At 42.3% G+C, this 22,006-nt stretch overlaps 1 protein-coding gene across 1 annotated transcript in view; it reads right to left on the reverse strand.

Annotated features, from left to right (window-relative positions):
- Window positions 1–546: 546 nt before the first annotated feature.
- Window positions 547–22,006, reverse strand: part of LOC132992748 (transcription factor IIIB 90 kDa subunit-like) — a 119,713-nt gene continuing 98,253 nt past the window's right edge. Inside the window, exons 17-19 of the mRNA XM_061062233.1 lie at window positions 12,153–12,204; window positions 1,705–1,864; window positions 547–682 (exon numbers count right to left, since the gene is read on the reverse strand). Coding sequence (XP_060918216.1) covers window positions 651–682; window positions 1,705–1,864; window positions 12,153–12,204 — 244 coding nt within the window. The 3' untranslated portion in view covers window positions 547–650. The remainder of the gene's footprint in view (window positions 683–1,704; window positions 1,865–12,152; window positions 12,205–22,006) is intronic.

Consider the following 22,006-nt stretch of genomic DNA (forward strand, 5'->3'; position numbering starts at 1 on the left):
GTCACATGTTTCGTACCATCTAAGATCCAAACTGCACCATTTTTCATTCAATAAATCTGATTGGTCGATAAAAAATATCAGAAATTCAGGTCATGATTTTCATGAAGGAGTTGGTGGTGGGTCCTGAGGCGAGACCAGGTGAGACCACTGCTTTAGAGGACGCATCACAGCACACGACGAGTCGGGGTTATGCGGGACAGAAGAGGCGAGCGTGTAATATGTTAGTTATGTTCTCTGACCTGCACTCAGATGAACACATGACGCTGAGTTCGGGTCCTAATCCACTCTGAAATGCGTCATTTGAATGCTGACTGCAGGACGTCCTACCTCTCAGTCTGCAGTATCATCACCACATGCTTTAAACAGTTAAACAAACTTGTTCCCAAAATGTCCACTTCTGCACCTCTGTCCGTTTTCAAGCAGCACATTCTCCGATGTTAAGACCTCGTTTGACGTAGAGAGGAGTTTGATTTTTATTTTTTTATTTTTTTTTTTTTTTGGTCGTCCCTGATGGAAGTTCCTCGTCCCTCTCGGCATCACAGCGTCCCTTTATGTAGCAGCAGTTTGTTTGTATCCCTGGAGGTAAACATGTTGAAATGCTTCAGGATTCAAAATGGTCCAAAGTTTGAAGTCAAAGATCCCCGCTGGAGTCAATAGTCGTAATCTCCTTCGAAGCCGTAATCTGGAGAGTAAGAGACACAAAGGGAGGGTTTAGACCCACTTTAGAACTACTGAAGACAAAGTGAAGAGTGGTTAATCTCTAGTTCTCGTCCTGGTTTTCTACTATGTCCACTCTCCTATGCTGGTATGCCCGCTACTGGAAGGACCATTCATTCATTCTTTCTTCAACACTGGGTGAGAAAAGTGAGCACGAGAGATCTCCAGAGCCAAAAACTTAGATCTAGATGTGACTGCATTTGTTGGATTTTAATGTCTGAGTTAATTTTCTTGTACTTTTAAAGGTAAACATGCTCCGTTTCCACAGAGACGCTCTGAGATTTGTGACTAACTGATGAGCACCGAGCAGGGAGAAGTTGCCCACATAAAAGGTAACATGTAAAAAGTGTCACTTCAGTCTCTGCAGGAGGATCAGAGACATCGTCCATCACCTCGCTGACCGACTCTGGTTTCATCTCCAGAGTCTGCAGGCGTCTGTCCATGACTCTCCAGCAGCTCCAGAGGTGCCGCTCTGAGACTGACCCTGACCTTCGACCTCACCTTGGAGGGGAGGGGGGGCTTGAGTTAAAAACTAAAGAGCTCCCCTACAGGAATCAATTAAGCAGCTCAGGACTTTTTACTGCGGCGGAGTCAGGGACCTTAAAGTTTAACAGGCAGAGACGTAAAGTGAAGAAATTCGATCTTAGCGAGGGCTCATTAAAAACGTAGCGGGAGTCGGAGCGCCGAAACAGAGCCGCGACCCGGAGTGGCAGATTCATTTAAAAAAAAAAAAAAAAAGGGGAGACTCGGGGCTATTTCACAGTCAAGACACTGCGAGTGACAAAGAACTCTGCCACCGTGACACCAGAGTGTCAACGACATTCGAATGTTCAAATCTAGAAGAGAAGCCTGAAAAGAATTTCAAGTTCAAGAGAGCTGAGAGTATTTCAGCCTTCGTGATGATTTTTTAAATAATTTGTAAAAATCTTCTTTCACTGGGCTGCTCGGTCCTGACAGAGACATCAGCTGATGTTTGTTTTTACTGACCGTCGCTGCCCATCAGGTTCATGGCGCTGACACAAGCCTCCTCCTCGTCTTCCTCTTCCTCATCAGCGGCTGCATCATCGTAGACAACCGGCCCGCTCTCCACCAGTACACTGCTGGCGGGGGCTCCCACGGGCACCGGCAGGGGGTTGGAGTTGGCAACCTGGACGAAGGGGAAATATAGCCGTTAGATTTTTAATATTTTTTCTCTGCGTGAATCCCGTGGTGCCAGGGGAAATCTAAACAAGGCGTGAGCTCATATGTCCCACTTCCTTTAAAATGATGAAAACAATAAACACAGTGTAGTATAGGAGGGTTGGGTCAGCTATAGGGAACACAGAGAGGGGAGGGGGGGGGGATCTGTTATCTCATACAGCATCTCTGCATTTGACTAAAACAGCATCAGAGTGTGACGAGCGCCTTTATTCATCTTGCATTACTTTACTGTCTTTATTTAGGATTCCACTTCCACTTAGGGAAATCTGCAGAGTTTCTAGGGAATCATCAAAAGGGTCAGTAATGAGCCAGCGCCTCCGGGCAAAGAAACCCTTCAAAGTTCATAAGAAGCCCGTAAAATTAAAAATGAAGCGTCGAGGGTAACGCCGGGGCAAAACTATAATTAGAGCGCTTTTTTTTTTTTTTTTTTTTGCATTTCACCTCCTCACATTGTCTTAACTGAGCCGTCAAATGTTCACACATCAACATGACGACATTCACGCCCCCACAGGCAACTGCAAGAGAAATCGTTCACCGGGAGAGAGTCTTTCCAGTTGCATGCTGGGAGTCAAAAATTGAGTTGTTTTTTTTTTATGTAGAAAAACAAGCACTCTGACAGAGGATGAAAACGATGGCAGCCTGTCGGCAGCAGACACAGAGAGTAAACTACTGGTGTAATAAAACATCACCCACTGCGGGAGAGGTGGGAGGGGACACATGGGAGGCCATTTTTCCAATAGTGGAAACAATAAGAGCACAAACGTCAGAGAAAATAGCAGGGAGAACGAGGGTTTGGTTTTCTCACAAAAGAAGCCGGACGAGAGCTGAAAACTGAAATATAACACAAATATAGCTGCTGAACATACAACCTGAAAAACTGTGCTTTAAAGGTGTGTTATATAAGATCTACTGAATAATAAAGAGATCTTACTATATGATCAGACATTAAGGAAACATGCAACATACATGTTGAAGCTTCTCTGACAACAATGCAGCAGCCAGTATGTCCTCCTTCTAACTTTAGATTCTGCTCCTGAATGCTCTGGATTTCTTTGGACCAGAGAAGGTAGGCGCTTTTAAGGCGTCCCCCCACACACGGCCGTTTTGGACGCCCCTCTGTTTGCCAGATATGAGAGCAGTTATCAGGTCAACAGGTGTTGCAGCGATGGAAGCGGGTCAAGAGAAGTGGTTCAGATAGAAGTGATTGTACCCGACCTAAAAAGCCTCTGCATGTTTCTAATAAGCTCCACGAGCAGAAACGTGCTCAAACTAGGATCAATATTGGAGATGCTTTTTGAAAAATGGAGAGAGGTTAGAACACAGAAAGGTTTACAGACCCATGCAGAGCTGGATAAACACTGAAGCTTCAGAGTCCACCACATGGTGACCTGTGTGAGCATGGACTCTAGAGAGGAGGGGGGGGGGAGACAGCCCTCTACAATGTTTTGAATTTGGACTGCAGTACCCACTTTAACCACTAGGTGTCAGAGTTACATACTGCTCCTTTAAGGCTCTAAAGAAAAATGAAATCTGTTCATTCAGAGTCTCTGTTTGATCAGCGAGAGGTTAGCTGTTAAAAGTAGCAGCTGTTGAGAGGGCTGTTACTATGGAAACCTTCTGTTGTGATGCGAACGTAACAGCTGGTTTCAGAGAAATAGTTTTCTAATTATGACATCATGATTGCTAATTTATCTACTAATGCAAGATCCTCCTCCTTCAGCGACACAACGCTCATAACCTCAGAGCGCTTCTCACTAGCGCCAACTGTTGCTAGGTTACACAAGTTAACCTCTATTACTCTCTGTAGTGACCGCTATGTCTGTTTTGGATCGCTCTGTGTGCTTAATCGTTTCAATTATTCAAGGAAACATCAACAAGATAACAAGGAAATCTAGTCCTCCCTCGTTGTTGTTGACAAAGCTGATACAGGAAGTCCCGCCCCTTCTTGATTTTGGTTGTTTTAATGTCAATCAAGCCTAAAAAAATCCCCTTTTGATAAATTAAGAACGGAGGTCACACTGTTGAGATGTGGTGATGTGACTATGACGTCTGCCTGCTGCTAATCAGACAAGATACAAGACAACATAAACAATATATCATGCATCTTTAAGGATCAAATCTATTCTATGTACTTGTTGCGACAACCGACGCCAGACGATCCTGTTTTTCAAACCGTACAGATGTAGGACAAAGCTAATTTCCCCTCGGAGTACAGAGGGGAAGAACACCTTCTCTATTTCAATCTGAGCTTCAATCTGAGCTCTGTTGATTTTGCGTAGTGATGAACTGTGCGGATATCATAAGGCAAACACAAACTATTCCACCGGGGGGGGGGGGGGGGGGGGGGGGGGGAGACGGGTGTGCGTGGTGTGGGAGAGTTCACTTTTCCACCTGAAGAATCTAATAAAACATCTTAAAGTAAGACAGCACATGGTTTGTCTTCTGTCTGATTTCTCAGCTTGGGAATAAAATAAATCTGAATTTTCAGCCGTCATCTTCAGTTTTTTTTTTTTTTTTTTTTTACTGCAGAGCCTGAAAGGAAAACCTGCGTGTTATCACTTTTCCTTTCAGCCCGGGCTAATTATAAAGCCTGAGGAGAAGCAGGTGGAGGGTCCACAGTGTGACGGGGAGATATTTCTGTTCTCCTCAGCAACAGCCTGTTGGAGTCCCCCGCTGAGGGCCTTCCTCCTCCTGCCATCTCTCCCTCCAATTTGCCTTTCATTTCCTCCCACCTTTCTTTTATTTCATGCTTCCTCTATTTCGCCTCTCTTTTTATTCCACCCACATCCTTCCTTCTTCGCTCCTTTGCACATCGATTCCTGTTCTGACTCCAACTCTTCCCACCTTTTTCTTCCTGTTATTTTTTAGCCTCAGATTTTGAAATATATACCCGATGGTTACACAATAAAAAAAAAAAAAAGCATAAAATATCTGCTTCCCCTTTCCCATCAGAGCAGTCAGTATAACTTCATCGAGCTGTGAAAGAGCTGTTGAGCACATAACACATTAATTAAAAAGAAAACATGAGAAGCTGCTCCAGACTAATGAGTAGGTGAGAGCTGCTAAATGGGTCAAGATGACGGTCTGTTAGCCGAGATAAAGTCGCGAAGGAGGACGAGCAGGATGTGTTTGTGTCCTGTGTGAGCTGTTAGGAAATCGTATTTACACACAGATTATGTAGCGCAACAAATATCCTGCTGCATGGCCGACGCTGATACTCAAACTGTGGAGTATTCACGCTGGGCGCTTTAACGAGAGGACCGCTTGTTAGGAGTGAGAACGCGTCATGAACATGCAGGAAACCAGCGCTCAGAGGGGGGTTTTTTATGGGTGTGAGGATGTAGACACTCGATAGCCTGGGGTTACTCGAGCGTGGAACGACTGAAGGGCTAAATTTACTGTGTGCAAACAGCAGCCTAGATGAACGCTTGTTTTTCAACCATTTCTTTACGTTTCCAAAACGACAACCCCGACAAGCAATATAAATCACATGAAGTTGTGAGTTTATTCACGCTCGTCGTGTTCCTGTTGAATGAAGTTATGACCCTGTCCAGATATGAATCACAAGAGGCTCTTTTTCATTTGGGGGGGGGGGGGGGCTCTGACTACCTACCTGATCACCTCCTGACATGTTTATGGTCTCAATGAAAGAATCACAGATATATGATAGCGTCACAGCGACGTCTCTGATTGGTGGAGCCCGCTGTTACCATGGAAACGCTTACCTAGCACTCCTGCTAACTTCGGCTGTCGGCTGCTACCACCGAAGCTCCAAGAAGTTATAACATAGCAATTAACAAATGAGCCAATTAGCTAAATTATTGTTTATTGGATCTCGTTGGAATTGCAATGCATTGTGGGATGTGTAGTTCTGTGCTCAGACTTGCATCTTTGAGTATTTGAAGAGCTGGTTGGCCTCTTTCCAGGATTAAAACTATTGATATAAGGATTTTCTGAAAGGTCACTGGAGGATTTGAACGGGGGAAAAGTGGGCGGTCACTGTTGACCTCTATTGGACGGCTACACAACTTAGCAGCCTACTGCTATAGCATCTCGCTACTCCGATTGGTTGTTGCATTCAAGGGTGTTTCGATCTATGATAATTAATAAAATTTGTTGGAATTTGAAAAGGGAACAGATTGACTTGATAGATTTTTTTCTATCATAGATTAATAAAACCACATTCAGAAATCTGTGTGCTGCAATCACACAAAGGAAACAGCTGATTAGCATGATATCAGTCCTGAGATTAAACCTTTTTCTCAAAGGTTGATTTGATTCTCTGAAGTGGTTTGAGTCTTCTTATATTTAAATTGCAGCTTGTAGCATTTTTACAATGTCAATTAAAGGTCTGACATTGCAATGTTTGCTTTATTGGATAAGTGAAAAGAGACAGGAAGTGTTGTGAGGAGAGAGGGGGGGGGGGGGGGGGTGACGTGCAGCAAAGGGCCGAGGTCGGATTCAAACTCACAGCCGCTGCGACGAGGACTCCAGCCTCCATACATGGGGCGAGCAACATGACCGCTAGGCTGTAAGCGCTCCACAACGTCTGCTTTTAAAGTCTCACATGAACCAACCCCAGGAGAAGGATCTGCTTTGTGTCCCAAACTGAAGAAGCAACACTTTCCTGCCCCTCAAATCTGAACTCCCCTGAAAAACTAAATCAGGGCTTAAGACTGTTTCCCACTGCATTTTATTCCACTAAATTTGGGATTATTCCTTCATGCGCTGCGCTGCACTGTAGCTGCTCTGTCATTTTTATTCCACTGTTTAATCTTGTAGTCTTATTCTATTTGAGCTTATTTTAATCTTCTGTTTTGACTTAATCCTTTAAATCCTATGTTCGCCCGCGTTTTGTAGTCTCCCTTTATATTGCCTTGTGGTTGTTTTTAGCTCGTGCCTTAATGCCTTTTGTGTTTGTGTTATGTAACGCGCTGAATTACCTCGTTGAAAAGGTTGAGTAACAAATAAATGTCTGTTGATTGTTTTCAAAATGCCATCCAGTGAAAATGGAAAGACCTTTAAGTCTCTAATTACTTAAAAGGCTCGCACTCAATCTGTTTGTTCTCACACCTTACACATATAAGCATCAACGTGCGTCTGTTCTCCCGCTGATAATACGAGCTCTTTCAGCCTGTCAGTTAAGACCTACTTTATCGGGGTGAGCGAGGAGGTCACTGCGTTTCCACAGAACAGGCTGAAAACTCTGCACGTCATGTGTTTTTACCGCCGGCCCGGCCTGACAGCTTTCCCAAGAACTCAACTTCAAATACACTCAGCCGTCAATTGCCAACACTATTGCTTGCATAAGCAGACTAAAGCTGCAAACGCCAGAGCGACTGTCTGCAGTTCAAAGCCCCTCTGCCGTGACCCCATCAACCTTTTTTTCAAATTTCTAAGCCTCTTTTTCTAAATTGCCCACATCTTCGACCGCTGCGTCTGCTCCCTCCATCGGCCGGAGTGTCAGATTAATTTTGGTTCAAGGGAGCAGAAGACGAAGAGAGGGAGAGGGAGAGGGCATCAGGAGGCAGCTGGGTCGCTTTCAACTGGAAGAAATCAACTTGTTTCTTCTTCTGTGTCTCGTAAAAGCGATCATATCCTCTCTGGCTTCTTTGAAAAAATGTACAGACTAATTGGCGGGTTAGTGAAGGAGGGTGAAGTCAATCAGAGAGAGCTTGGCAGTGAGACACCCGAGGCCCAGATATCTCTTTCCAATCTGCTTCTGTTACTGCAATGAAACGGCAACATTACATAACAGGAGAGCCGAGAGCGAGGAGCTGCCTCAGCCAATGGCGGCGACCATTTGCTTTCAGTTCCCAGGGGGAGGTGAGGGGGTTGCTAAGTAACAAGCCTTGTTGACCCGGCCCCTCGTGGTAATGTTTTCTTCCTGGTTGACAGAGCCCGAGGAACCCTGAGAGCTTTCATTCAGAGCTGCCAACTGGCACAGGGAGAGACAAAGAATAAGAGGAGGAGGAGGAGGAGGGAGGAGGAGGAAAGGGAGGGGAGAGATGGAGGGATCGTCAGGAATGTGGAGAAGGAGTGGAAGTATAAAAGGAGGAGAGTGATGGGAAAGGGAGGACGGCAGCAGAGCGAGGCATGAGCGGGAACAGAGGAGGAGAGGGAGTAGGAAGAAATGTGGAGAACTCAAAGAGAATAATCATGAAATGAAATGAGGGAGGAGGAAAAGAGTGAGATTTTAAAAAAGGAGAAAAGCAGCAGGAGGTGGATGGAGGGGTGATGTGGGAGAAGAGGAAATGCAGTGAAGGCAGAGGAGTCTTTATTAGTCATCATTCCTTTTAATTGTTGAGGGAATTTCAAGCAGCCCTTTTGACATGTTTTGCCAAAAAGAAATAACACTTAGGCGCGTCTCCATCAACTGGTTTAGAGCAAATATACTCGGCTTGTTTCAGAGTGAAGCTCTGTCAGATTTTGGTGGAATAGTTTCACTTCAGGAAGGCTGTCATTGGTCAGTTTACAGAGAAGAGGATAATAAAGAAGGTGTACTTCAGCTACCTATGATGGGAAAATTAAGAGAACAAGGAATGCATTTGTTTCTATAAAAGCACGTTTTAATTATTGGACTGACGTGTATCAACATTCAGAGGATACAACTAATCGGTCCTTGATGTTTTCTTTATTAAAGGTCACATATTATTCTCCTTTTCTTCAACCAGTGTAAATAAGTCTCAGAGCTCCTCAAAACATGTGTGTGAAGTTTCTTGTTCTAAATCCACTCTGATCCTGTATTTGATCATGTCTATAAACCCCTCTATTTCAGCCCTGCTCAGAACAGGCTGTTTCTGTGTCTGTACCTTTAAATATGTAAATGAGCTGTGTCTGACCACGCCCCCTCTCTGGAAGGGCTTGGGTGTCTCGGGCTTTCTCGCTCCATGTCCTATTGTTTACGGTGAGAAGGCAGACTCAGAGGGCAGAACAAACACCTAGCTGTGGGAGTGTCACCCACCTGGGGGAGGGGCTACTGCCCTTTGTGATGTCATGAAAACAAACATATAAACTACATGTTTAAACAGGTTAGCTTCACCTCTCTACCACTGAATTTGAGGAGGTTTAAATGTCATACATCTTGAGATTTCTTCATTTAAGATTGATTTCTTGTAATTTTAGTTTTTTTGCTCTAAGAAATTATTTTTTCTAACATAAGTTTTAATCTTTTCTGCTGATGGTTCGGCAAAAAGTGTCTAAAGTCCATTCGGAGTTGGAAATCCTCCATCTGTCAGTCACCTAAAGTAGGACTTTGGAGCCCAGAAATAACTTTGCTGCTGAACAGAGAGATGAAGACACTTTGTAGAAATAAGACACATCAGCAGCAGCAGTGGTGTGAAGCAGGAAGGACAGTTAAGAATGTGTTAAATGAGATATGAAGGGGGGAAAAAAGAGCCGAATATGAAGTCCAGAGAACCAAATGTAAGACTTTGAAGATGATGTAAAGCCACCTGTGATTGAATTTGGGTCCAATTTAAAATCAAATTAAGCAGGAAAAGTTGGAAAAAGGCCTATTTCTCCGTTTAGATGGCTGGTGAAAGCTGTGCAGCTATAAATGTTCAGAATGAGGACATCCGTAAATTAACTCTTCAAAGACATAAAGTCTAACCGGGTTTAGTGACGCAGAGAGGACGCAGTAATGTACCACTAACCTTGTTCTTTGTGGATTCATCTGAAAGCCGGCGAGCGGCCAACAGAAGCCCGTCACTGCAGGGAGCTTAAAAGAGGGCTTCCAAAAGTGCTGTTTAAGACATTTTTATGCTCCAGTTTAAGGCCGTGTTTATTTTTAAGAGCCTGTCAGAAAGGTTTTTAGGAGCATCGACGCCACTGGACGGAGAGGGAGAGCGGACGAGGAGGAGGAGAAATAAAGGAAGGGCAAACAGAAGACAAAGTGAGGCTCACCTCTCACACGGCCCGGAGGAGATTTATACGCCCCCCCCGACGCCCTGCAGGAGAGCTCAGCAACATGCAATCAGCTTTTAATGAGCCATAAGACGAGGCTGACGGGGAGTCACAGTCTAACTTTCACAGTCACAGCTTCATGATGTGAAGACAGAACGCCTCTGTTACTTTTTTAATTCTAATTTTAAGTCTTTAAAATAGTCGAAAGATAAGTTTGATAATAATGCAGAATTAAAAATAGTTTAAAATGTAACTGACTGATGTATTAATTGATGTATTTATTGATGTATTAATTGAAGTATTTATTGATGTATTAATTGATGTATTTATTGATGTATTAATTGATGTATTTATTGATGTATTTATTGATGTATTTATTGATGTATTAATTGATGTATTAATTGATGTATTAATTGATGTATTTATTGATGTATTAATTGATGTATTAATTGATGTATTAATTGATGTATTTATTGATGTATTTATTGATGTATTTATTGATGTATTAATTGATGTATTAATTGATGTATTTATTGATGTATTAATTGATGTATTTATTGATGTATTTATTGATGTATTAATTGATGTATTAATTGATGTATTTATTGATGTATTTATTGATGTATTAATTGATGTATTTATTGATGTATTTATTGATGTATTTATTGATGTATTTTCCTCTGGAGTTGACGGTGGGTAACAAACACTTTGCTCATGTTTTGAGTAACGTGATAAAAACGTTGAAAATAAGTGACCACGCTGTAGTGAATTATTTTGTCTTTTTTAAAGATTAAACTAAATATTCATGACCTCATTTTAAAAAGAGTAGATTTGTGTCTTGAGCTATAGGCTTACGTCTGAGAGTCACAAACTGGACGTGAAAGTTGATGCACACTTTGTATTTTTATAGGATTTGTTGATTGTGAGTAAAAGTCTGGAATAATCCCAGACTTCTTAAAGACTGAAGAGATTAGGAGCTCATGTTTTAGTATGTTTACAGCCTGAGTTTTCACCGTGACAGGCTGCGATAATCACCACGAATTCTTAAGTACAGTTAATCACAAGATCTTTTATTTGTATTTGACAGAGCCTCTCTTATCCTCCATTTTTCTTCAGACAATCTCCTTGTTTTGTGCGTAATGGGGGAGGATTACGTGCGTCTAACACAATGTGTTTCATTTGTGAGTCAAGCACAGGACAGTCTGTGGATTTAACAACCAGAAAACAAAACAGCGCTAACTCACATTTTTTGTTTAATTCATGTTAAAATCAGATTTCTGATTAGTTTTTTAGTTTTGCTGACTTGCACCATCGCTCAGTTAAAAACAGACGACAAGCAAAGTTCCTTCATTTTAAAAACTGTTTGACTGAAACTTTTGAAGGTTTACAAATGTCATAATACCCTTTACTGAACTTTAAATGTTATATTTATAAAGGTTTATGGAGGCCAGTATGGGTCAAAGGCTTGTTAACTGCTGGAACGACGCACATTTAGAAAAAGGTGCAGCATATCAGAAACGCTGCACAGCTCCGCAGAGCGCCCCCTACTGGCCTGGAGAACTTTGGTTGTGAAGGCTGAACTTGCAGCTTTTCTCTATTTGCAGTCGTTTTCTCAATGTGTGCATTTTTCACTTGATTTCTTCTGTAGCTTGTTTCATCTGTTGCATTTGTTTTCGGGAGTTTAGCATTTGCTTTTGAATGTGCAGCGTTTCCAAACACGCTGCATGTTTCTCTACATGTGCGTCGTTTCAGCAGTTGCCGAGCCCTTGACCCCTACAGGCCACCGTAATGTTTTAGTTGAAAGCTTTCTTGTTTTTATATTTTCTCCAAATAATTAGCTGTTGATGCTTTTTGCTGGTTTGATTTGTCGGCACAAACTGTACGATAAAAAGTTGTTGAACGATATTCAGAAGTTTGGAGATTCATCATTAATTGCTGACTTTAGAAATTGAGCCCCTTTTAACTGTTTTTTTATACATTTGAGTTAAAACCAGTTGTGAAAGTGAGGCTAGGGTGGTGCGGTTTGTTGTGTGTCTTCATGATTGTGAGTCTGTGTGTGTTAAACAGAGTGAGGAAGATAAGACTGTAACAGTGAGTGAATAACTGAGTGAGTGTTTTGGAGAGCAAAAGCGAGAAGGGGAACTTATCTGTCCGAGTGATTGACTGGGTGACTGAGTGTAGGTGCACGTTTGTGTGTGTGTGTGTGTGTGTGTGTGTGTGTGTGTCTCTGTTAAGTGCAGGAGGGTGAATCAGGGTCTAAGTGATTGAGCAGGGGGCGTGATGGAGCGAGTGACAGAGACGAAGAGCAGATGTGATGATGATGAACTCACCTGCTCCAAAGCGAGCTTCTTGTTGGGCTGTCCGCTGATGAACGGCTGCAACCTGCAACAACAAAAAAAAAACAACAACAACAACACACCGTCAATACGGTTTGAAACTTTAGATTTTATATCCCACACGTTTCTATATCTTTACTTTAGTTTCTCTATGAGGGGACCTGATTAATCTGATGCTCGTGTTTTATTTTCTCTTGCAGATTGTTCTGGTCTTGGCGTTTTATTTTTTGCCTCAAAGCTTCCTCGTATCTGTTATAGGATGAATACAGCGCCCAGCGAATTCCACAGAGGCCGGACGACGAGCTTTGATGTGACGGGAGAGACCGTGTGATTGGCGAGGATCGCAAAGTGGAAAGAGAGTGAAAACAGGCAAGAAGAGAAAACATAGACCGACGTGAGAAAACAGCAACTTACATACAGACCTGATTTAGTTTGGGAAAATCACAAGAGGTGTTAGAGTATTCTTCAAAAAACCAAGAAGGCTGCCGCTGGTTGGTTTGAAAATGGGTAATAGGTGACACACTAAAAACAAGTCCCAGGTCCCATCCTGGTATTGAATATCAGTCAAGTACTGACTAGATTGAGTATCAGTGCCGAGGGGCCAATCCAAGAGATCAATGGACTTTACTCCACACATTAAAACAACAATAACATCTTACAGGAACGCTGAATAAGCTTGAAGTTGCATGGAATTTTAAAAGGTACTGATATGTCAATGAGTCTCCAACAAAGTGAAAAGTCCAGATTGTAAAAAGCCCAAAAATCAGACAGTCCAGACATTCAACGACAATAAAACCTAACACTCTGTAGACTGGATCACATTTCATCGTGCAGCTCGGCATCGACGACGTCTGAGTCTGTTTCTGCTCACATTCATTTTCTACTTCTTCACCGGTTTCATGGTCCTTCATTTCCATTTCCTTGTTTTGTCGCCTGAAGCCCCGACTCACAGCACCGGACTTACAAGACTCAAAGAGGATCACGCAGTTATTGTAATCTTAATGAAATCCTTTTGCCTCTATTGTGTCAACAAAGAAATCCGGTAATAATGAATGTGATTACATGAATTTTTGATGTCATGGAAAGTACAAACAGTCCCTAAAAAGATGAACCCCAAATCACACTGGATGCTCTTATTCTCATACTGTTGATATTAAATAAACTGTAACTCTCATGGAAAAATAAGTGCTACAATATCGTGATACTCATTGGTCAACATTGTGTGCCTGGCCATAGATTGGTCCATTTATCTTTCAAAGGAGGGGTGTTGGAAATAGATCGATTTAAGGAACTGGATAAATACGATCAGAGTCAAGTGTGTGTCAACCTCAGTTTTTGGTATTTTCCAATTTAAAATGGGGTTTTTTATAGGTTTTTATTGTTGTTTTTAGACATTTTCATGCATTTAAGTTACAGTTATGTTCAAATCTGAGAAATACTTAAATGTATTCTGATTAATGGTGCGTTTCATTTGGTTGTCCGTCTTCCAGAATAGCACAAGATGTTATAATAAACATCGCACAAAAAGTAAGGAAATTTGTGCTTGGTAGATACCAATGCTTCTTGGCGTTCCCTTTTAAATGGTGCCACATTTGTAAGGATCTTGCATTAGTGGGATGAGCAGCAGAGCCGAGTATGTGGGTTGCGCCCATGAAAAACTTGCCAAATCTTTCTCTCAGAGCGGGATTTATCAGAGACCACCTCCAGTACTTGGGAGTGGAGAGGATGGAATGGCCGGCCTGCAGTCCTGACCTCAACCCCGTTGAACACTTGTGGGATCGGCTTGGGCGTGCTGTTCATGCCAGAGTGACCAACACAACCACATTGGCTGACTCGCGACAAATGCTGGTTGAAGAATGGGATGCCATCCCACAGCAGTGTGTGACCAGGCTGGTGACCAGCATGAGGAGGAGGTGCCAGGATGTTGTGGCTACTGAGGCTCCTGTTTGTTAAATTAATAAATTGCTGAATTGCCAAGATGTTTCTTCAGACTTCAATCATCCAATCCACTAAATCAAACCAAACAAGAGTCAACAGCAGAATGATCTGTTTGGCATTGGCAACCCAATCTACCAAACACAAATGCCCTTACTTTTTGTGCGATGTTTCATTGGATAGGGAAGAAGGAAGGAGGCTTACAGTTTTTGTTAGCCAGCGCTACTTCTGGTTAGCTTGAAATGACATGACACTGACCTCCACTGAATTAATCCAGATACCACCAAGTAGATTTTCATCGACACTGGTCGTTGAAGACAACTCAAATGTTAACAAGGAATATCACAATGTCTTCAAGTCTATTTATTTTGTTTTAATTTTGATTCAAAACATCCCACGGGTAGAAACTACATGCCGTGCAAGTTAAGTTACCGAGACACAAAAAAGATACCCAACAGGTCTTCAGTCATGCTGGCATCACTGTGAGTACTCGGCTACAGAAGGGCTCAAAGCTAATTGCTAACGTCACACGTGAGATACGTTGTCTTTGACAGATGATGACACATAGTGGCAGAAATTGAAGTTTAGAAGGTATGACGTGTACCATGTTCCCCATCTTGGTTTACAGTGTTAACATTGATTTATTTTACATCGTTGTTAGACCAGCAGTTCAACGCTGCTCGCTGCCTTCAATGCGACATATTGCACAGCCTGACTTCATATTTTCTCTGGTCTTAAATAGTGCAAAAGGGAGTTTTTTTTTTAAAACATCTGTAACTCTGATTATAATGGAAATCTGATTATAAAAAATGACTAGAATTCATCAAATAGAAGTCGAGGTATTTCTAGTAGCATCAACATGGTGGCTTGATAAAAAGCGAGCCTTCTTTGTGCCCAAAATAATTGAGCTATCTTGGGCGAATCAAAGTCCCTTATTGAACAAATGGTCAGGCTTTGGGAACAGAAAAAGGATTTGAGGGTATCACGGAGGATTTGAGTATTAAAAAAGGGTAAAATATCTGAAATAATTATTGTAACTTTAATAAAAAGCTGCTCTAACAGATTTGCTGACTGTTGTAATCCAAACAGAGGGCACGGCGCGGTATCATCAGCATTCTACAAGAGCTTCCTGCAACCTGTTTTACAATATTTATAGATATTCATTACCCTCTTTATGACGGGATTTAGTCCTGACACAATAACGTTTGAGGATTTCATTTCGATTACTGTGGCTGGTCGTTGAGTCTCTCTGAGCTCCAGGCGAACCGGCTCACATTACCAGGCAACAGACGAGAACGGGTGGGGGAAAAAAAGAAAAGAAATGGTGTGAATATGAAATGAGCCCAAACTGTGAGTGACAGGAAGCAGACCGTCTGTCTCTGAGCACAATCTCTTCCTAGACAGTGGCAGAGATAATCAGCGATGAACGTACCGACGGCAGTAATTCCTAAGCAGCCTTCCCAACATCCCACTGGCTGGAATTAGCATCGTTCCCGGAGGCTCCCCGCCCCCTTTTCCCCTGCCCACCCTGCACGGCCCGACGCTGAGCCCTCCCTGGAGGCTTACAGTAAGTGCTCAACTCTCGCTGATAAGAGAGAGAGAGCGAGAGTGAGCTTTTAATTAATCTGCTTTAACCAGGGGGAAAGGGGGGGGGGGGGAGGGGATGATGGGTAACACCGAATATGGCATCTTCACCCCCCCACCACTACTCCCCTCATTTCTCAAAGCTCATTAGAAAATCACAGCCAGGCCAGCAAATCGCTCCCCGCTGAGAGAACTATTCACGGCCCCCCGTACATGTGCTAGACCATACTCGCTCCCCTGGGCCCTGACCCGGACACAGGGGGAGGGGAGGGAGTAAGGAGGGAGGTCAAAGAGAAGAGGCAGAGATGAAGGATGGAGGCAAAGCAAATGGGCAGAGAGGTGGGGCAAGGGTAAAGAAAAGAGAGAAGGCAGAGGGATAAAGAGGGTAACAAAGGAGCAGGTTATTAAATGATGACATGAAGTAGGAGCACAGAGGGATATGTTAGAGAGAAAAGAGGGGGGGGGGGAATAGGTAGGATAGAAGAAGGAAAGAGGGGATGATAAAGGAGAAAAGGGAAGGAATATAGATGCAAGGGAGGAGTCTGAAAACAAAGGGTGGAGAGAGACTGGATAGGAAAAGATGGAGGTGTGAAAGCTGAGAATCTGCGTCCATCAAAAGATTGTTAACCTGCATGTACTTCAATCAGCTGTGGATCAATAACCAATACAATCAATCGACCAATCAAACAATCTGTCAGGTTACACAGTACAAGCAATTAAGAGCACTGAAACAGACGACACAGCAATTATTACAAAAACAGCCATTGAAAACGGTAGAGTAGAAATCTGAACATTTAAAAGGTAGAGCAAAGTAAGGTGTTTAAGATAAAGACTAAAACATGTTAAAAACTGGATTCAGGAACAAGTTACAGTGTTAAAGAGAGAGAGAGAAAGTGAGAGAGAAGGTGGACTTGTTAATGCACAGCCTACAGTATATTGGGCACAATGTTCCGGTGAGTTATTTATAACGTACTCAGAGCGCTGCTGCGTCTGGAACGTTTTGACCCGCTCTGCCCCAAACCTGTGATATGCTGCTGATGAGACTTTAGACTTTATTGTCCCGAATGGGGAAACTCCTTTTCACAGCAGATTGTCTGAACAGCACAAACACAGTGTGTAAAACGAAACAGTGTCAAACATGAATCCGAAGGTTTTCCACTCTGGCCTGTTCAGCGAGGCCGTGGGGTGAAGTGGATGTTCAGTGGATGTGTGATGTGCTGTTCTACTCAGGTCTCGATGCGTTCAATGACCTTGAGCTGACTCAAATTCATCGGCAGGTGTGTAAGTAAACAAACAACAATGGCCACATTTTTCATTTCTGTATTACATTTGTGGGAAGTATTTACAATTTTGAAAGCTGAAGATGTCCACCCTCCTAATGCCTGCACATGTAACAGCTACTGCTCTAACGTTTGTGGGATTATTACATTTAAAGCTGCAGATCTGTATTACGTTTGTGGGCTGTTATTGGGTTGGCCGGTGTTACAAGCCAGAAGTCAGAGGTACATCGTTAACTTCAGCCAAATCCATTTATGGTCGTCACCTTCACCAGCAGGTTGATAACGAGAGGGGTCAGAGGTCAGGCCAACAGGGAGCAACACAGGGATCACTGATCTGGATGGTAAGATATCTGGTTCAAAATAAACTTTGAGGGGAGTGTATCATGTAAAACGAGAGGTCGATTTCCACCTCTGTTATCTTTGCGGTCCTAACAGAATCTGCTTTTTGCTCTTTTTTTTTTTTTTTGGGATGCTTTTGGTTGAAGATCTTTCCATGCAGCAATTTTTTTTTTTTAGAGGCAATTATTTTCAACTGAAAACTCCAAACTGTGAGCAATCAAACAAACGTCACCAACCTGTGTGAGCCAATCAAAGACCTCCTGATCCTCCTCTCATGCGGTATTACAAATATTTTCATTTGTCATTCTTTTGCATGCAGCCTCTGTGGAGTCTTTTACACGGAGAGACTTTGTAATAAAACGAGTAGCTGCTGCTGCTGCTGCTGTGAATAAAGTCAGAAACACACTCTCACACAGACACACTAACCTCTCGCTTTCATTACCATATTCATTTTTTCCTGTGATTTTATTTCCTCCTCGAGAGCCATTTTTCATTTCAGTGTAACCCCACTTACAAACAGAGAGATTATATTAAAGGTGCAGCATGTTGTAACTGTCCTCATTTACATTTTCTCTGCTGCGTTTGTGACATTTTTGTTGTTTTGCTCGTTAGCAATCGAGGTGAGACTTTTCTACAATCCTCATGTTGGTTTAAACCTCGCTCGCTGGTGAGAGAGAGCATCTGGTTGTGTGTTTTAATCATCTTCTACTTCTAATCGCCGCTTAAGATTTACACGAGGAAACTAAAGACAAAACAATCTAAGGGAATCATTTCATTATTCAGAGCAATAATAATCCAATCAATAACGTACACAGAATGAAGGATGAGACGCAGAGGAGGAATAATCTGTGAATAAAATTAGTTCTGCGTTGAGCTCGCATGTAAATAAATGATGATAATAATCTGAGTTTCCAGCTCAATTTTCCAGCTGGGGAATGATTCCTCCGAGACACACACACACACACACACACACACACACACACACATAAAACACACAAAAATGGAAACACACACACAGCCTCCTTCAGCTCCTCAGCACAATTAAATCAGGCATAATCACAAAAACCCCCCACACATGCAACTATGGTGCCCACTCTTACTTTCCCAGGCACAAAGTACACACAAGCTTGTGTACAAAACACACAATAGAGACTCACACACACACACACACACTCGCTCATTTGTGCGAGAGTTGCGTCCATTCAGGCTGCAGTGCATTGTGGGCCGGTGTGCAGCTTGGCAGCAGGAGACGCAGATTCAGCCAAAAGAATGATTGTGTTTCCTTCTTCTCCGGACGGTTCATCCAGAACTGACCCCATTCAACAGACACAGACACAGACACAGACACACACACACACACACACACACACACACACACACACACACACACACACACACACACACACACACACACACACACACACACACACACACACACACACACACACACACACACACACACACACACACACACACACACACACACACACACACACACACACACACACACACACACACACACACACACACACACACACACAGAGTACCTGGTACTGCAGATTCACACTTGACAGGATTATATCGATGTCCATGTGTACAAAATCACACATCAGAATACACATGCAGACTTCGACACTTTGCATTCAAACGCTCTGCTGCTGTATTTCTGTGGATTTGTCGAGTTCACCTCTAACGGCCGGACAAATCACCTTGAATCTTAAAGTGCATGCGTGTAGGATTTGACAGAAAACAGGAAAAGTAAGCGTTTTGACGCGACACAGCAGAGAGCAGTGGAATCCTGAAAAACAGATCTCAGTCAAATCTTTGCAGAAGACTTGAAGCTCTGCTGTCAAACTGACGTTTTGTCTCATACACTGAACCAAAGAGTGTCATGTTGTTTCTCCCATTCTTGATTTTACAAAACACATGTAAACAAACTACGCCTCATAAACAAGCTGCTCCAGCTCCACTGTTTCACCTGTAAATCCTCTGCTACCTCGTCCCTGCATGCTAATCTCAGGCTCTAATGATGCTGCTCTAATGAGCGTTACCACCTCACTCTAATAATAGGATAAAACTTTATTGATCCCCAGAGGGGAAATTCGGGCGTTACAGCAGCACAGACAAGAAAGCTCAAAAATACACATTAAACAGAATAGATAAGATAAATAAAAATAAAAACAGGGGGTCTATACAGTACAAAATGAATGATGAAGTTAACTGGGGGGAGTTGAGACAGTATTTGCAGAGAATGACAAGATAAAGTGACAAGTGATGATTAAGGTGACTTGGTATGATAAATAGCAGCAAGTAATGTAAACAGCAGAGAAGAGAGGCAGTGTTGTACCACAGTAATGCAGAGTGCAGTTATATAATATAATGTAGTATAATATAATATAATATAATATAATATAATATAGTGCAATATGACATAATTTCATATAATGAAATGTTATATAATATAGACTAATATAATAATATAATAACATATATAGAATGTACAGTATATATGTATATATATATATTGATGCTAAATAATAATAATAATAATACAATAACACAATGATAATAATGAAGCAGGTCATGTGGGTAGTGTTTTATGGGGGTGAATGTTCGTCAAAATCAGTAATTCTACCCACTGTGTGCGTTTTTTTAATAAGAACTGTCCTCTGTCTTTATTATATAGTATATGACTAGTATTATTTTATCTCCATTGTAATTCCTTGCTTTATTTAATTAATGTAAATATGTTTTTTTTTTACTAATTATACTTCTGTTTTTGAGCTGTTGTAACAAAGACATTTCCTCCAATGGGGAATCAATAAAGTTTATTTATCTTATCTTAATATTTAGAATGAATAAACGACTTTCCTATCGGTCCATGATTCCCTTTAAATGTTAATTAGAGAGTGGCTGAATGCTAACGTTAGCAGAAGCTAACAGGTTATTTAATATGTTTTTTTTTTAACTCATTATATGACTCGGTGTCTCTCCAGATTTTCTGAGTACTGACAGTCGCTTAGATGTGCAACATTTAATCTTCATCTTAACAGGAGGACACGATAACAACATTTGGGATTAACACCCTGAGCGTGACATCACTGCAACATGGCCACCGTGGGACTCATAGCCTTCGTCCAGCGTGCTCACACTATCACGTCATTGATAGTGTGAGCGCATCATTTACGAGCTCTGGCCGTGCGTCACAAACGAGTCTTTTAAACTATCCTAGGAGTTATACAGTAAACACTTAAAGAATAGCTGCGTGGGAAACGGTTTGACTGATACGTACAGAAGTCTCTCGGAGTGGCTTTCAGTTCAGCAGGTAAATGTGCGCTCTTTGAACATCTCGTACGTCGTCATCAGAAGCAGATTTTAGAGAAATTGTTTTTTTATGGACTTTTATTTTTACACCACGCCTAACGAATATCATTTTAATGTTTCTGGTGGAAGAAGTAGCCTCATTTTGGCGGAGGGGATTTCCATCACTCTCTCTCTGCTTATTAGATGATTTAGTACGTCACACACACACACACACACACACACACACACACACACACACACACACACACACACACACACACACACACACACACACACACACACACACACAGGACCGTATTTAATAACCCACCAACCCATCCGTGGCTGTTTGATGAGAGCTGTGACATTTCTCCAGATGGATGGGATTTCTGGGTCATTTAGCGCCCGGCTGCGCACTGCGGCTCTGTGTTCCTCCTCTGCAGATATTTAAGGGGGGGGGGGGGGGGGACTGTGACTGGTCTTGTGAACAGAGATTAGCCGTTCATTGAGACGGGTGGCTCTTTATGGCTGTGGGCTAAACACTCAACACATTAACGGAACAAAGTGTGACAAGAACGGCACGCAGCGAGGATTTCTGATCGAGGGACGAGAGAGAAAAAAAAAAGTTCAGTAAAGTGTTTAATAAAGTAGTATGTAGTGGGTTATTAGGGGGTGAGTGTGTGTGGGGTGAGTGTGTGTTAGTGTGTGTGTGTGTGTGTCAGAGGCTGGTGGCGTGACCACAGGGGAGGATCACAGCGTCACACACCATGAATCACACACTATTAACACACATCTACACACACACACAGATCACAGTCATGGAGTCTGAGCGATCAAAGGGTTAACAGGAGTATACTTTTACACACAAGCACAAATAAAAAGAACACACACACGTATACACAAGATACTCCCTCGGACTACAAAGCCAGACCTTGTGGCGACAAAGTCACACTTAAATTAACTCTTCAGAAATGTGACGCTCGACTTGACTTTTATGATTTTAGATCGAATGACAAAAATCCACTTCCCCCTCCTAACAGATTTTATAAATGTAAACCCCCTCTTTAAGTCTGCAGCTGGTGCCCTGGAATAACACTTTTACCTGAAACAGCAGAGATACCTCCGCTGTCGTTAAGCCGTAGCTGCAACACAACTGAATACATAACAAATAAAATAAATTATAGAAATTAATTTCCTGTTTCGACAAACATCGACGACTCCGTTTAAAGCACAATGCACGAAAGTGAGCTAAGGTCTCAAAAGAAGAAAAAAAAAACAACCAAGAGATGAGAAGAGCGTTTGGAAATTAGAAACAAGAACCAGGTACTGGAACTAATTGGTGGCTTTGATGTCTCTTAACTTCAGAAGACATAATTAGAAAAAAAGTTGTCTCGACACTTTTCTGTT

This window comes from Labrus mixtus, chromosome 18 (assembly GCF_963584025.1).
Source record: "Labrus mixtus chromosome 18, fLabMix1.1, whole genome shotgun sequence".
NCBI classification, from domain to species: domain Eukaryota; kingdom Metazoa; phylum Chordata; class Actinopteri; order Labriformes; family Labridae; genus Labrus; species Labrus mixtus.